The sequence below is a fragment of the Ictalurus furcatus genome, chromosome 2, assembly GCF_023375685.1.
Source record: "Ictalurus furcatus strain D&B chromosome 2, Billie_1.0, whole genome shotgun sequence".
Lineage (NCBI taxonomy): Eukaryota > Metazoa > Chordata > Actinopteri > Siluriformes > Ictaluridae > Ictalurus > Ictalurus furcatus.
In genome coordinates this window covers 7,626,441-7,643,229 of record NC_071256.1, presented here as the reverse complement: position 1 = coordinate 7,643,229, position 16,789 = coordinate 7,626,441, and the positions used below count along the sequence as shown (strand labels likewise).

Sequence of the window (16,789 nt, the reverse complement as noted above, 5' to 3'; positions counted from 1 at the left end):
CACATTAGAAATGACATTGATATACTGTAAAAACCTGTTTGACATTTTTGGCCCCTGAACAGGAAATAACTTCAACTTTTATCTGAGGCTCTCTGTTCTTTTCCTTTCTGTATTTATCATTAAATTCCTTCACTGCGATTGTCCGGCTTTTGTTTATCCCAATGAGTTCATGTTAATTCAATTCAGTGGCCTTAATTGGCATGACCACTACAGCAGTTACAGTATAGCCAAAGCACTGAAATGACACTTATTCTTCTCTATCTAAATAACATTTTACTCTGTGCTTAGATTTGCCTACTCCAGTATTTCATGTAGGTTGTTTTGGGGTCAAAATTTGGTTTACGTTGATTGTTCTGAGGTTAGGCTGGTTCTGATGCATTATAGTGTTGGTGTGTGTTAGTGTGCTGAGCTTCAGGACCAGATCAATGAGCTGTGCTCAACTCTTGGCAGTGCAGGACTCTGCATTGGTGGATGTGCAGGTCACTGTTCTTTAAAATGTATTCAGTCGCTGAAGAATGCTTTTAGGCACTTGCATGAGCAACAATCCAGTCTCACTCCATGTTCCTAATGAATCATATGCTTTTTAAAAGCCTGTGAAACAAATGTCTTTGTTCTGGTTAAACTGCCAATCAGTTAAGGGGTGTAGGATGTAAATGTGATGTAGGATGTGAATCCAGTCTGACTTTTACACAAGACAGTGTTTCATAGGTTTTTGAATTAGCTGTGCTGCACAAAACCTTTCTCAGGTTACATAGATGCCTCTCTCTCTGTCACAGATGTCTATATATATACACTCAGCAAAAAAAGAAATGTCCCTTTTTCAGGAGACTGTATTTTAAAGATATTGGAAAGAGTTTAAACAAAGTTTTTCATGCTTGTTCGATGAATCATAAACGATTATTGCACATGCACCTGTGGAACAGTCCTTAAGACACAAACAGTTTACAGGCGGTAGGCAATTAAGATTACAGTTACAATAACTCAGGACACTATAGAGACCTTTCTACTGACTCTGAAAAACACCAGAACAAAGATGTCTAGGGTTCCTGCTCACCTGCGTGAACATGCCATAGGCCTGCTGCAGGGCGGCATGAGGACTGCAGATGTGGCCAGAGCAATAAACTGCAATGTCTGTAATGTAAGACGCCTAAGACAGTGCTACAGGGAGACAGGAAGGACAGCTGATCGTCCTTACACGTGTGTCCCCCCATACGTGATCGAAAACTTGCAAATGCCTTGGTGAAAGAGTGGAGTAACAGAGTGGATGAGATGCACTGTAGTACTTAAAGCAGCTGGAGGCCACCAGATACTGACTGTTACTTTTAATATTGACTCCCCCCCCCTCCCCCTTTGTTCAGGGACTCATTATTCCATTTCTGTTTATCAAATGTCTGTGAAACTTGTTCAGTTTATGTCTCAGGTGTTGAATGTTTTTATGTTAATACAAATATTTACACGTTAAGAAATTTGATGGAAATAAAAAGCAGTTGAAAGTGAGAGGACGTTTCTTTATTGCTGAGTATATGTACATACACTTGCCTAAACCACATTCAGCGCACAAAAATGTTATCATCACAGGACACAATTTTATCACAGATTATTACTGCTATCATTTCAAACTGAGAGAAAGATAGAGCGAGAGAAAGTGTGTGTCAGGAGTGCTGTTAGATAATTGATTATGTCAGGAGGGGGTCACAGTTGGTGTGTGTGTTCAATCAGAAACTTATGATACAAATTGCAAACACACTTACTAGAATTACCTCATTTCCAAGTTCCCAGGAATATAAATGGGATATAAATGAAATGCCAGACAGATGAATATTAAGTGAAATTCTTCAGTCAGCTATGTCTGGTTTGGATCACAAAAGCGTTTCATTTTTTAGATTTTTTTTTAGATCTATTCTATCTATTTCTGTCAAACAATCCTGAGAAATGAGCATTAAACATTTTATTTCACTTGCTCTCTTCTAATCTTGCCAGACTTCATATGTTCTTAGCCTTTCAGTGCTGATTTTTTTTTTTGAGAGACCTTTTAAGTGCGCTCTCTCTCTCTCTCTCTCTCTCTCTCTCTCTCTCTCTCTCTCTCTCTCTGTAGTCTCTCAGGTGGAAGATAAAGCTGAAGCCATGGGCCAGTGAGAGCCACAGCCTGGAAGATGAGGCATTCAGATTTATCAAGTACATCACGACACCACAGGTAAACCCACACACTTGCTTTAATTACATGGTATATATGAATAAAGGACACAAATCCTGGCATAAACACATTCTATTTTGAACTGGGTTTCTTTCCTATCTTTTGAGCAGTGGAATAGTTGTCTTTGTACAGTGGCAACTCAAGGATTTAACTGAGGTGGCAAAGGTGTCATTGACCAGAGAAATGGAAGTGATGCAGAAGGCTCTCAACGGGCCTTGACTGAAAACTTTGCTTTGAACAGAAACTGCATTTGAACAGAGCTCAAACATGTGCAGAATACAAGCTATTCATGCAGCCTATACAATAAGGATATAACTGAATGCCAATACAGTATTCAGATTGAACGTATAATGTCCATAACAAATGCAAATACAGGTCCTTACTTAAAATCCCTCCCCAATTACTACTCAAAAACACATAAAAACACTTGCTTGGAAATAGAAAAAGGTAGATGCATCTTTCTTCTTTTTCTCAATGTTTTCACTGTAGACAAGTTAGCAGTGGTGCACATTTATGATTTGCAGTATCTATCTGCAATACATGGACATTTGACACAGAACCTGGCAACCCTGCTCACTGAATAAATAGCAAGTTTGTTAATGTTATACAAATTGGAGATGCGCTATTAGTTTTTCACCAGCATACTGAGGTCCAAAATGAAGCCATATTCAATTCAATTCAATTCAATTCAATTTTATTTGTATAGCGCCTTTTACAATAGACATTGTCTCAAAGCAGCTTTACAGAAATATCAACACGGTATATAGATATTAAAGGTGCGAGTTTATCCCAACTGAGCAAGCCACTGAGTGGCGACGGTGGCAAGGAAAAACTCCCTAAGATGTTTTAAGAGGAAGAAACCTTGAGAGGAACTAGACTCAGAAGGGAACCCATCCTCATCTGGCTAACAACAGATAATGTGAAAAAGTTCATTATTGACTTATATGAATTCTGTATGGCCTTAGAAGCAGCCGTAGTCCCAGCAGTCTGGAATTGGAGTAGATTAGAGCTCCATCCAGAGGCAGGACATCCGAAACGGATCAGGCAGGTCCGGAGATCAGAAAAGGATCAGGATCTCTAATATCTCCATAAAATCATGTGTGGCTCGGCAGAAGGAGAGAGGGAGAGAAAAGATTATTAGGACTGGGAATGAGCATAATAGAAAGTCTAGTCAGGGTAGGCTTGAGTAAACAAATACGTTTTAAGCCTAGACTTAAACACTGAGACTGTGTCTGAGTCCCGAACACTAATAGGAAGACTGTTCCACTGTTAGAACGTAAATGGCGTCAAACCAAACTGGTGATATTTCAAACAGCATGGAAGGAGAGCCTACTGAAATATAGGAAATCTCTTGGCGATGCTAGAAAAATCTATTTCTCCACCTTAATAGGAGACAACAAAAACAATTCTAGATTCCTTTTCAACACAGTAGCAAAATTAACTAGGAATAAAACCACTACAGAGAGAAACACTCAATCATTACATAGCAGTGAAGATTTCATGAAATTTTTCATCGATAAGGTTGAAAATATTAGACGTGAAATACAGGCCATTAAATTAAAACCGGACAGTACTGTAACAAACCCATTACATGACAATGTAGCAATATCAGATCAATGTTTAGAGTATTTTGCTTCGCTTAGAGAGACCGAACTAGCTACATTAATCTCTTCAGCCAATTCATCAACTTGCATACTAGATCCCGTACCTACATGTTTGTTTAAACAGATTTGTCCAGGAGTAATTGAACCACTTCTAAATATAATCAATTCTTCCCTAAGCACTGGCTATGTACCTAAATCACTTAAATTAGCAGTTATTAAACCCTTGATTAAAAAACCTGATCTTGACCCGTCTCAATTGTCCAGCTATAGACCAATATCAAATCTCCCCTTCATCTCTAAGATTTTAGAAAAGGTTGTAGCAAAGCAGTTATGCTCGTACTTAGATAGGAATAACATTCATGAAATGTATCAGTCAGGGTTTAGACCTCATCATAGCGCAGAGACAGCATTAGTTAAAGTAGTAAATGACCTTCTACTGACCTACAATCAGGGTTGTGTCTCTCTGCTTGTGTTACTCGACCTTAGTGCAGCTTTTGATACTATAGATCACACTATTCTCCTTGATAGATTAGAAAATGTTGTTGGTATTAAGGGAACAGTCCTCTCCTGGCTCAGGTCTTATCTGACCGATCGTTATCAGTTCGTAGATGTAAATGGTGAATTCTCCATGCGTACTGAGGTTACTTTTGGAGTTCCACAGGGTTCTGTTTTAGGCCCACTGCTCTTTACTTTATATATGCTACCCCTAGGTCAAATTATTCATAAACATGGAATTAGCTTCCACTGTTATGCTGATGATACACAGTTGTATGTTTCAGCGAAGCCAGAGGACAGACAGAAGCTTAGTAAAGCTGAGGATTGTGTAAAGGACATTAGACATTGGATGTTAACTAACTTCCTTCTACTTAATTCTGATAAAACAGAAATACTTTTATTAGGACCACGTGTAGCTAGAAGTAATCTTTCTGATCACATGGTTACTCTGGATGGTCTTTCTGTTTCATCATGTGCAGCAGTTAAAGACCTTGGAGTGATTATTGACTCCAGCCTATCATTTGATGCTCATGTAGATAATATTACTAGGATAGCCTTCTTTCATCTCAGAAATATTTCTAAAATAAGAAACATATTGTCACTACATGATGCGGAAATACTAGTTCATGCATTCGTCACCTCTAGATTAGATTACTGTAATGCCTTACTGTCTGGATGTTCCAGTAGGAATATAAATAAGCTCCAGTTAGTCCAGAATGCAGCTGCTAGAGTCCTAACTAGAACTAGAAGGTACGACCATATCACACCGATATTATCAATACTGCATTGGCTCCCAGTAAAATCTCGCATTAACTATAAAATACTTTTATTAACCTATAAAGCACTAAATGGTCTCGCGCCACAATATCTAAGCGACCTTTTGGTTTTATATGATCCACCACGCCTACTTAGATCAAAAGATGCAGGCTATTTGACGGTACCTCGAATAGTGAAGGCTACAGCAGGGGGAAGAGCTTTCTCTTATAGAGCCCCACAGTTATGGAACAGTCTTCCTATTAGTGTTCGGGACTCAGACACAGTCTCAGTGTTTAAGTCTAGGCTTAAAACGTATTTGTTTACTCAAGCCTACCCTGACTAGATTCTGTTCTACTACTTCGCAGTCATAATAATCTTTTTTCTCCCTCTCTCCTTTCGCCGAGCCCCACATGAATTTATGGAGATACTAGAGATCCAGATCCTTTCTGCCTCTGGATGGAGCTCAAATCTTCTTTAATTCCAGACTGCTGGGACTACGGCTGCTCCTAAGGCCATACAGACTTCATATAAATCCATAATGAACTTTTTCACACTATCTGTTGTTACCCAGATGAGGATGGGTTCCCTTCTGAGTCGGGTTCCTCTCAAGGTTTCTTCCTCTTAAAACATCTTAGGGAGTTTTTCCTTGCCACCGTCGCCACTCAGTGGCTTGCTCAGTTGGGATAAATTCGCACCTTTAATATCTGTATACCATGTTAATATTTCTGTAAAGCTGCTTTGAGACAATGTCTATTGTAAAAAGCGCTATACAAATAAAATTGAATTGAATTCCATAACTGTGGGGCTCTACAAGCAAAAACTCTTCCCCCTGCTGTAGCCTTCACTATTCGAGGTACCGTCAAATAGCCTGCATCTTTTGATCTAAGTAGGCGTGGCGGATCATAGAAAACCAAAAGGTCGCTTATATACTGTGGTGCGAGACCATTTAGTGCTTTATAAGTTAATAAAAGTATTTTATAATCAAAGCGAGATTTCACTGGGAGCCAATGCAGTGTTGATAAGATTGGGGTGATATGGTCGTATCTTCTGGTTCTAGTTAGGACTCTAGCAGCTGCATTCTGGACTAACTGGAGTTTGTTTATGTTCCTACTGGAACATCCAGACAGTAAGGCATTACAGTAATCTAATCTAGAGGTGACGAATGCATGAACTAGTATTTCCGCATCATGTAGTGACAATATATTTCTTATCTTAGAAATATTTCTGAGATGAAAGAAGGCTATCCTAGTAATATTATCTACATGAGCATCAAATGAAAGACTGGAGTCAATAATCACACCAAGGTCTTTTACTACTGTACATGATGAAACAGAAAGTCCATCCAGAGTAACCATGTGATCAGAAAGCTTATTTCTAGCTACACGTGGTCCTAATACAAGTATTTCTGTTTTATCAGAATTAAGTAAAAGGAAGTTAGTTAGCATCCAATGTCTAATGTCCTTTACACAATCCTCAACTTTACTAAGCTGCTGTCTGTCCTCTGGCTTCGCTGAAACATACAACTGTGTATCATCAGCTTAAAAGTGGAAGCTAATTCCATGTTTACGAATAATTTGACCCAGAGGTAGCATATATAAAGTAAAGAGCAGTGGGCCTAAAACAGAACCCTGCGGAACTCCAAAGGTAACCTCGGTATGCGTGGAGAAGTCTCCATTTACATCTACGAATTGATAACGATCGGTCAGATAAGACCTGAGCCAGGAGAGGACCGTTCCCTTAATGCCAACAACATTTTCTAATCTATCAAGGAGAATAGTATGATCTATAGTATCAAAAGCTGCACTAAGGTCGAGTAACATAAGCAGCGAGACACAACCCTGATCAGAGTCCAGTAGTAGGTCATTTACTACTTTAACTAATGCCGTCTCTGTGCTATGACGAGGTCTAAATCCTGACTGATACATTTCATGAATGTTATTCCTATGTAAGTACGAGCATAACTGCTTTGCTACAACCTTTTCTAAGATCTTGGAGATGAAGGGGAGATTTGATATAGGTCTATAGCTGGACATTTGAGAGGGGTCAAGGTCGAGTTTTTTAATCAGGGGTTTAATAACTGCTAATTTAAGTGATTTATGTACATAGCCAGTGCTAAGGGAAGAATTGATTATATTTAAAAGTGGTTCAATTACTCCTGGAAAAATCTGTTTAAAGAAACATGTAGGCACAGGATCTAGTATGCAAGTTGACGAATTAGCTGAAGAGATCAATGAAGATAGTTCGGTCTCTCTAAGAGGAGCAAAACACTCTAAACATTGATGTGATATTGCTACATTATCATATAATGGGTTTGTTACAGTACTGTCTGGTTTTAATTTAATAGCCTGAATTTCACATCTAATATTTTCAACCTCACCAATGAAAAATTTCATGAAATCTTCACTGCTATGTAATGATTGAGTGTTTCTCTCTGTAGTGGTTTTATTCCTAGTTAATTTTGCCACTGTGTTGAATAGGAATCTAGAATTGTTTTTGTTATCTCCTATTGAGGTGGAGAGAGAGATTTTTCTAGCATCGCTAAGAGATTTTCTATATTTCAGGAGGCTCTCCTTCCATGCTGTTTGGAATAACACCAGTTTGGTTTGACGCCATTTATGTTTTCATTGTTGAGTGGTCTGTTTTAAGGTACGCGTTTGATTGTTATACCAATTTTTTCTCTCTAATTATTTTTCTTTTGAGTGGAGCCACTCTATCTAGAGTGTAGCAAAGTGTTGACTCTAAGCTTTCAGTCGCCTGATCGAGTTCTATCGGATCTGATGCTGATCCAAATCGAATTGATGTTTCTGCAAGGTTATTTAGGAAGCTGGGTGCAGTAGCTGATGTGAAAGTACGTTTTACGCAGTAGCAAGGCGAGGTGGAAATATTATGATCAATATATATTATGAACGAGATAAGATAATGGTCTGAGACAACTTCAGACTGTGGAAAAATTTTAATATTTTCTGCCATATTTCTGTACAAACAATAGAAATGCTTTTATTTATAGAGCCACTGCTCTTTTTTTTAAAGCGGTAATGTATACAAGTGAAATATAGAAGGCAAGAGAGAGTGAAACAGAAAATAGTCCAGTCAAGCTAACAGCTAGGCAAACAACAAGACAAATAACACAGCTACAGGTTAGGAACAACAATAATGCTGTGTTCAGCAAAAAGTCTGACTTCTGTCTAGGAGAAACCAAAGACAATGCCATAGTCGGAAATTCAGGGAGGAATCCTTAACTTGGTCATGTCAACATGGATGCTCACACAAACTAAAATATTACTTCAGTACTTTAAATAAGCTTATAGTAACATTTAACATTTAGATCAGCCACCATAGCACATTATTTATAGGTTAGACCTATAGCATTAACCAGTTTGCTGTTTTCAGAAAGAAAATACATCATAAACCCACGATCACGAACGTCATCTATGTATGTACTGTATGTAATGTAATCAGCTAGCTTGATGCTAAAAAAACAAAACATGGAGGCATTCATGTTTTGCCCCATTTTGTAGCTTGAACGCACCAACATCACAAAAATGATGTTCAGACTAAGTTCAGACTTTTTAAATGAAGTCTAATATTAGTTTGAGCTAAAGGCTAGGTAGCATGAGATGCCAAAGGTTAAGCAAGCTACCTAGACTAATGAAGACAGAGAAGAAGTGAATGTGCAACACAATGGCAATAGTAATAAGCACCAGAGACACTGAGAGGTGGGTAAACCAACAGTCCTGAAAATGAGCTTTGAAACAAGCAGCAGGTTTTAGTAATCACAAGAGGCAGTGCATTGGGGACTGAAGGCGATGTGACAATTCTTAATACTGTCATTAAAACTAAATGAACAAAAGGGAGAGATTATTGCAAGAGTAATACACCTCTCTGATATGTGATCTGAGCTCAGAATAAGGTGGAAAAGCATAGGGCCTATTGTAAGGATGTCATCCTTACAATAGGCCCTCCTGGCCATGACCCTGCCTTTGAACCTCTAGTTTATACATTTCTAAAGTCCTAGAACTTTAATCCAATATAATTTTACGTAATGGGATTGAACAGTGAATATACAGACAATTATAATGTCTTCTGGGAAACATGTAAATATCTTATGTAGCTTCTGAAGGACAGTACTAAATAATAAAAAAAAAGGTCTTTAAACAAAATTATAACAATTTACAGAGATCATCCTGTTCAAAAGTTTACACCTGCTGAAGCATCCTTGGGCAAGACACTGTACCCCAATTGCTCCTGATGGCAGGCTAGCAGCTTGCATGCACAAACCTGTGAGTGGTAATGGGTGAATGAGAAACAGTGTAAAGTGTGGAACCACTAAGGTTAAAAGGCATTATATAAGTGCAGACCATTTACCATAATGTAAAAAAGAAATCTTTTGGCTTTGTTTTCCCCATGTCGACTAGGCAAATGTCCCCACAAAGTCAGATATTCCTAGATTTGGTCCCCACTAAGCTATAGGCAATTCAATGGAAACCTTTTGAATCTTTTAGAGTTTTTTTTTTGTGCTGCAGGTTTGTGGAGATCATTTCAAATCCCCCCATAAGGTCAAAACTGTCAGCTATCCATATCCTTGGGGGGCAAATAGGTACTTACCATGATATAAAAACATGTCCACATGCTCACACGCTCACACACACAAACACATACACACACACGTGATAAGGAATTGAAATGAATACCTACCACAATGTCATGACAGGCCTATAAAGAGTCATGACAGGCCTATAAATTGCCAACTATCTCCTCCCTCTCCCCCTCTCTCCCTCTCTCTCTCTCTAACGGCACGCGCTCACTGAACAAACTTGGCATAGAAAGTTGTGCACTGCAGCTGCAGGTGATGAATGAACACTCTTATCTCGTTCTTGGACTCAGAATCCAGTATCAGCTCAAACCCTCTCATTCCTCCACAGCAGCATCATATATCTGTCATATGAAAAAATCATCTGATGACTCAAAAAAAAAAAAAAAAGCAAAACAAATGGATCATGGAAATAATTTGATTAACATGTTTACATGCACTTAAACAATCTGATAATGGGGAAAATTCACAGTCTACGTGATGGACTCAATAATAGGTTTTCTCACAAAATACATGACTGTACATCCTGTACATCTACTACCTGCAAAATAAACAAGAAGGAAGAAGCCGTGATACACAGCAGTGAAATATCCCAGTGCACTTATAGCAAATACAGGCACTCTTGGAACGCCACTCAACCAATCAAATTACTGAACTGAAACTAACTGTTGGCTGTAGACATATGGAAAAGAAATTTGCTGACAGAACTAGCTTTATGCTGAATACACAGATGGGTGACACATTCAAGGAAAAACAAGTGTCCCACTTGTCCCCTTCAAAGGAAGAATCACCGAAAATAGAATGATCCAGACAAAGTTATTCAGACTGATCACCTTTAGTCTATGATGAATCATTCCTATCCAAATGGGAGTGGTCTTTTTCTGAATGACTCCGCCCCTGTCCACAAGGCATGAGGACTCACTGAATGGTTTGATGAGGATGAAAATTATGTAAATCGTATGCGGTGGCTCACTGGTTAGCATGTTTGCCTTGCACCTACAGCATTGGGGGTTCGAATCCTGCCTCCACCCTGTGTGAGGGTTTCCTTCAGGTACTCTGGTTTCCTCCCACAGTCCAAAGACATGTGTTGTAGGCTGATTAGCATTTCCAAATTGTCCATGGTGTGTGTGTGTGCGCAATTGTGTCCTGTGATGGGTTGACACCCTTTCGAGGGTGTCCCCCACCTTATGCCCAAGTCCCCTGGGATAAGTTCTAGGCTCCCCCACAATCTGTCGCACAATCTTGATAAGCAGTACAGAAAATGGTTGGATGGAAATGCTGTGGTCTTCACTGTCACTACATAAATGCAAAAGAGACTATGGAGCAACATGTTAGACAGCGCTCTCCAATACTCTGAATATCATTTGGAAGAATGGTGTTATCATCACCTGAGGTGAATTTCTGAATGTGTGATATGAAGGTGAGCTAAGGAAGCTGTTAAAGATGGGGGTTAGGCAGAGAAGCAGGAGGAAGACAAGATGAGATTACATTTTAAGCACTATGAGTAAAAAAAGGAAAGGTGACTGAAGTAAACTGCTTTAACTGCAAGCAAACCTTCCAGTGCAGGATGTCTATGATGGAGTCGAATTGTACAGCTGTTTTAGGATCTCACCGTGCCACCCAATGATTGTTTCTATCAACCTTATTTTCAGAGAACTTTTAGAGATTTTGTCTTTGTTTACTCTCAGTCTGTTACACTTGTATGGTCAGTGATTCCTGTTTACTAGTCTCATATATTTATGAGTTACCCCTTAATCCGTGTATGTATACGTTCTCAGATGCCCTGCTACATTTCTGCGCTGTACTTTCCTAGCCTCAAACTTTTCTCAAATGCCAACTGAACACACTTCATTGGCCTCATTCTCCTGCACCCATATTACACAGTGGTGAAGCTGCAAACTGCATATTGTTCAAATATCATCATTTTTCTTGAATGGCATGTAGACAGAGCTTGGATTACTGTCTCGGTGGAGTTTTACATGTTCTCCCCATGTACATGTGGGTTTCCTCTGGGTTCTCTGGTTTCCTCCAACCACCTACAAACATACCAATAGGAAAATTGAATACAAAAACATGGCACCAGTTGAAAGAGTATAATTGTGTGCATTCTGTGTGTGTGTGTGTGTGTGTGTGTGTGTGTGTGTTTATATGTGTGTGTATGTGTTGTGATGTCCAGGTGTCCTGTAGAAATCCTGCAAACAGCCTGCCAGTTCAAGGATCATGGGCACTATGTTTGGATAACAGATTTGACTTGGCCCGAAGCATCGACACTAAACACTGTCGAGTCTATTCGCTTGGGTGAGTTTCATTCTCTTTCTCATTCTCTTTCACACACATTCAAACACATCATTGAGGTGATAATTGCAGGGACATGTGGTCATTAGTCATAAATAAATGCAAATCGTAAATCAGCAATATTGTATTAAAACATCACACTTTTTTAAGCAAGAAGTTATCTTGATAAGAAGCTTGTCTTCTTACTTCATGCAGGTCATTAATGCTATTCCTACAAGTCAAAAGCTGTCAGATATTCCTATATTTGGTCCCCAATAAGATATAAAAACAAGGCCACCATCACCCCCCCCCCCCCACACACACACACACACACTTTTGTCACAAGGTCGTCTCTGTGGTGAAGGTTGTGCATGGATCGCTGCCAGCTATGAGGCTACTGTGTCATCTGGGCCCAATCTAATCCCCTATCTACTGAGTCAGCACCTTTTATATAGCACAAGTATCAGCCCTCTTCTGTGTGTGTGTGTGTGTGTGTGTGTGTGTGTGTAAAGACTGTCTTGAATTTGCTCTCTCTGTGGCTAAATATGTGCACAGCTGTATGCTAATAACCCAAATATTTGGCTCTTGCTATAATCAAGGCAAACTATGCAGTTTTACTGTAACATCTGTGTTTGGATGAGTCTCCATTTGTACCATGGTATAAATATACTATATAATAGATATGATCTTCAAAGGTTTTTAACATTCAGATGAAGGTTATTAGAAATTATAGTATGTGCGTATTAATGAAGTAGGTTATAAAACTGAATATGAATTGAAATCACATGTTTAAACATAACCAGCATTCAAGGTCATACCTATGTTTACATTTATCTACATATATCTAAATCATCTAAAAGGACTGATATACAAAATGGCAACAAATTGCAATGTTTCTAAATGTAACTGATAATAAAACATGCAGCAAGGTGCAGTTTACACACTTTCAGTAACTTGTTCAGGGTCTGGAGATTATTCTGGACAATTTATCTTAGTCAATCCACCTACTGGCATGTTTTTGTGAATTGCGAGGAAACTGGAGAACCTGGAGAAAATCTATACGGACACAGTGAGGAACATGTGCAGGAACTCCAGAAACCTGAGCTCAGAACTGAATTTAGGGACCCTGGAGCTGTGAGCCACTCATGTTATAATTATGTGTTGGAAAACGTTCATCCTGTTTATTGGTGAGGGGAAAAAAAACTCCACCAACCACCAACAACTGCCTAATTTTAAAAGTAGTGTAAACGTGCCTACACACATCTTCATTTAAATAGCCATTACTTTTCAAATAGCCTCAATTTACAAATATTATACTGGTTACTCAACCATCAGTGTGACTGCTATCTTAATGGGAAAAATTGTGCTGCTTTTTGAAGCATCAGCCAAGGAATGTCAGGGTCCAAAGTGGAGCAGTTTAGTTTTATATCAAGTTCCACATGGATCTGGTCAATCTTCTTTCTTTGTACAAGTTCTAAGCATATTTTTACATGTGCAGGAGGCAAACTTTGGAACATCCCATTCCAAAGCCATGGGTATTATTATAGAGTTAGTCCCCCTCTTCTGATATGTATAACACCCTTCACTCTTCTGAGAAAGATTTCCACTAGATTTTGGAGCACGGCTTTTGGGATTTGTGCTAAATCATCTTAAAGACCATTAGTGAGTGATGTCTGGTAAGGAGGCCTGACATGCAATCTACATCCCAGTTCATCCCAAAGGTTTACAGTGGGGTTGAGGTCAGGGCTCTGTGCAGGACACTCAGGTCTTTCCACTAACCTTGGCAGACCATGTGTTCATGGAGCTTGCATTGTGCACAGGGGCATTGTAATGCTGGAACAGGTTCAAGCTCTTTGGTTCCAGTAAAGGGAAATTGTAACACTACAGCATATAAAGGCATTCGATACAACTGTGCTTCCAACTTTGTGACAACAATTTAGGGGAGAAGCACATATGGGAGTGATGGACAGGTGTCCAAAAACTTTTGGCCATATAGTGTATTTGAACTTGCTAGACACTATGCAAATGTGCTACAGAGATCCCCAGGGGTGTGTTTTGATCACATCCTCTTCCCTCCCCCTCTTCAGTACAAGAAATGACCTAAATATCTGTGGGTGTTTTGAATGCAAATGATCATTTCAGACATTAACCAGAGAAGCAAGAAAGAGACAACCTAGAGCATTAGAAAGACACGGCACACACACAAACAGCACATTAAATCTGCCTCTATGAACCACGGAACCCAAAATTATCTCACATTATGTCTTAATGTTTTTCAAGAAGATCCTTTTTTTTTTTTGGTTCAAAAGATGCTCGTTCTGCAGTACATGCTTTTATTCACGGATATTAAAAGGGATTAAAAGGAAGTATCTGATCTGTTTTTGCTCATTTCTCATGCACTAATTTGTAAATTAAAATTAGTAAATTAAGGTGTTTAATCTTTTTTAAACGTTGTGCTTGAATCCGCTCCCAGCTGATTGAGCTGATTTGCGGAAACCAAGTGATCAATGCTTCCACATGAGGTAAACATTAGAAGAAGTGGTGGGGATAGCAATTATACATTTTTTATGACTTTATTTGCAAGAAATCCAACAAATTTGGCACTCGCTACGTTTCGCATCCATTTTGCATGAAATTGGGTTGGAAAGATGGAAGACAAGACATTCCATGTAAGCCACATTGAGACAGCTCATAAAACAGCAAAAAGAAAATTAATGTATTTTTAATTAATTTTTATCACCGAGGCTAATGTTTAATTCATACTGAAAGCATCTCAGGGCAAGTACACATCCAGATAACATCTGCGCAGGCAAACACAGTTACCCTACAGCTCTGTTCTGCTTTCAAACGACTCCCAAGCTCCTTGACCTGAAGGTAGAGCAGATTGGATGGAGTTAGATCCTGTTTTTGCCAAAGCACAGCTGTGTGTCCTGACTTTCAGACTGAAGTTTGTTTCACTGTTGCCTAATTGTGCAGTTATCTTATGGTGGCGTATCTTAAAGGCTGGATCAAATCTGTCTTCTTTGTTAGTCTAAAGTGCAGCTGAGAAAGGTTTTAGGGGAACTGTCAAAACAATGTTTTTTTTAATTAGTTGTTGCTGCCTGTAAACTCCACAGAAATCACAATAATCACTCTTTTTATACACTGTAAACTTGAACCCTTTCTCAAAGTTAACTGGCGTTCAATCAACTTATCAGACATTTTCAATCGGTATAAAGAAATGAATTATTTTATCACTGCAAGCCTGTTATAAGATTAGTCAGGTCACCGTTGGGTTTCTGTGTGTTGAGTATCGTGACTCTGTGCTTAGCTGCTGGTGAGCAGGGTGACGGGAAATTGGAGGGGTGTGAGCCCCCTGCTGGACAAACAATTCACACCTCTCCATTGACAGACTTCATAACTAAAGCGTTTCCATTTCCATTTTCAGTACCGCTTATCCTAAACAGGGTCGCGGAGAGCCTATGCCAGGGGACTCGGGGCACAAGGCGGGGTACACCCTGGACAGGGTGCCAACCCATTGCAGGGCGCAATCACACACTATGGACAATTTAGAAATGCCAGTCAGCCTACAATGTATGTCTTTGGACTGGGGAGGAAACCAGAGTACCCAGAGGAAACCCCGGAAGCATGGGAGGATCATGCAAGCTCCGCACACACAGGGCAGAGGAGGGAATCAAACCCGCATCCCTGGAAGTGCGAGGCAAACGTTGCATTTGGAGCTAAATTCCTGTGAGGAAAAAATGCAAACAGAAGCTTGACCTGACAACCGGAACCATATCCACTGCATTACAATATTGCACGTGACAGTTTTCATAAGCAAATTCTATGACTATCACAGGTCTATAATCTCCTGTAAACATTACAAATGACTACATTTTTTGAGTCGCTCATGTTGCGGCACAGTGTGGCGTAACACACTCAGAGGAAAGCGTTATCTACACTCTTCTGCATGCATGAGATCACAGATGCTCACATGATTGGATAGTGTCGCTGTGACCGAGAGGAGAGAGAGTACGCCATCACTCCCACCCATAGAGAGATTTGGCTCTCTTGGGTCCCATCCACGGATGACCGTGGCATTGTCAACCATTTGAAAGTTTGAATCCTGACAATGCAAACGCTTTTCCGCAGCACCACTCACCAGAGTGCAAATTACAACTTTAAACATTTTGAAAATTAATAGTCATGTGCTTCCATTTACATCGGCTATGTAAAAACATTTTTGATATTTCCATTAACAAAACATTAACAGACATCATTATTCTCTTCCTCTCTCTTTGCAGGTTGGGAGGAGAGGATAAGCAGTTGGAGAAAGCATTAGCTAAGGCAGGGTGCGAGGTTCACTGTTTTAACCCCAGCATCAGAGAGGCTCACCTGCAGGACTCACACATGTGGCTTCACCGGCTCTCCATCGACTGGAGAGACCCGAACCCTGCTATCATGACACAGAGGCAACAGAGCAGCACCATGAAGCTTTCTGCTGTCCTCAAACACTATGGACATAAACAGGTAATGCAGAATACATTGCAGAGTACATGCACAGAACACACCGGAGACAATATAGTGCATGGGTATGGCATGATAAATTCATTTAAAAATAAGTATCCAGTCAGTGGCGGCTCATCCATTCATTACAGACCTCATTCATCACTGTATACATTTGAAATTCTATTAATATACTAATGACTTCTTTTGAGTGACCAACAATATGTTACTCTTTAATAAATAATCAGTTATAAACAGTAATCTTTGGGAAATTGCTGTAGTATAAGAGGAACAAAAACAGTTCAGGATGCACTGTTAAAGGAAAATAATCATCCTCAAAGTGGTAATATTAACTCCACCATCCTGTCGTTGTTTTTTTCATTGATTATT

General features: G+C 39.4%; 1 protein-coding gene across 2 annotated transcripts in view; it reads left to right on the top strand.

Moving 5' to 3' along the window:
- The window catches only part of mettl24 (methyltransferase like 24), a 34,153-nt gene that overhangs the window by 9,358 nt on the left and 8,006 nt on the right, over window positions 1-16,789 (top strand). For both annotated transcript variants that reach the window (XM_053646371.1, XM_053646381.1), the window contains 3 exons: window positions 2,096-2,194; window positions 11,817-11,938; window positions 16,198-16,423. In XM_053646371.1, coding sequence (XP_053502346.1) covers window positions 2,096-2,194; window positions 11,817-11,938; window positions 16,198-16,423 — 447 coding nt within the window. The remainder of the gene's footprint in view (window positions 1-2,095; window positions 2,195-11,816; window positions 11,939-16,197; window positions 16,424-16,789) is intronic.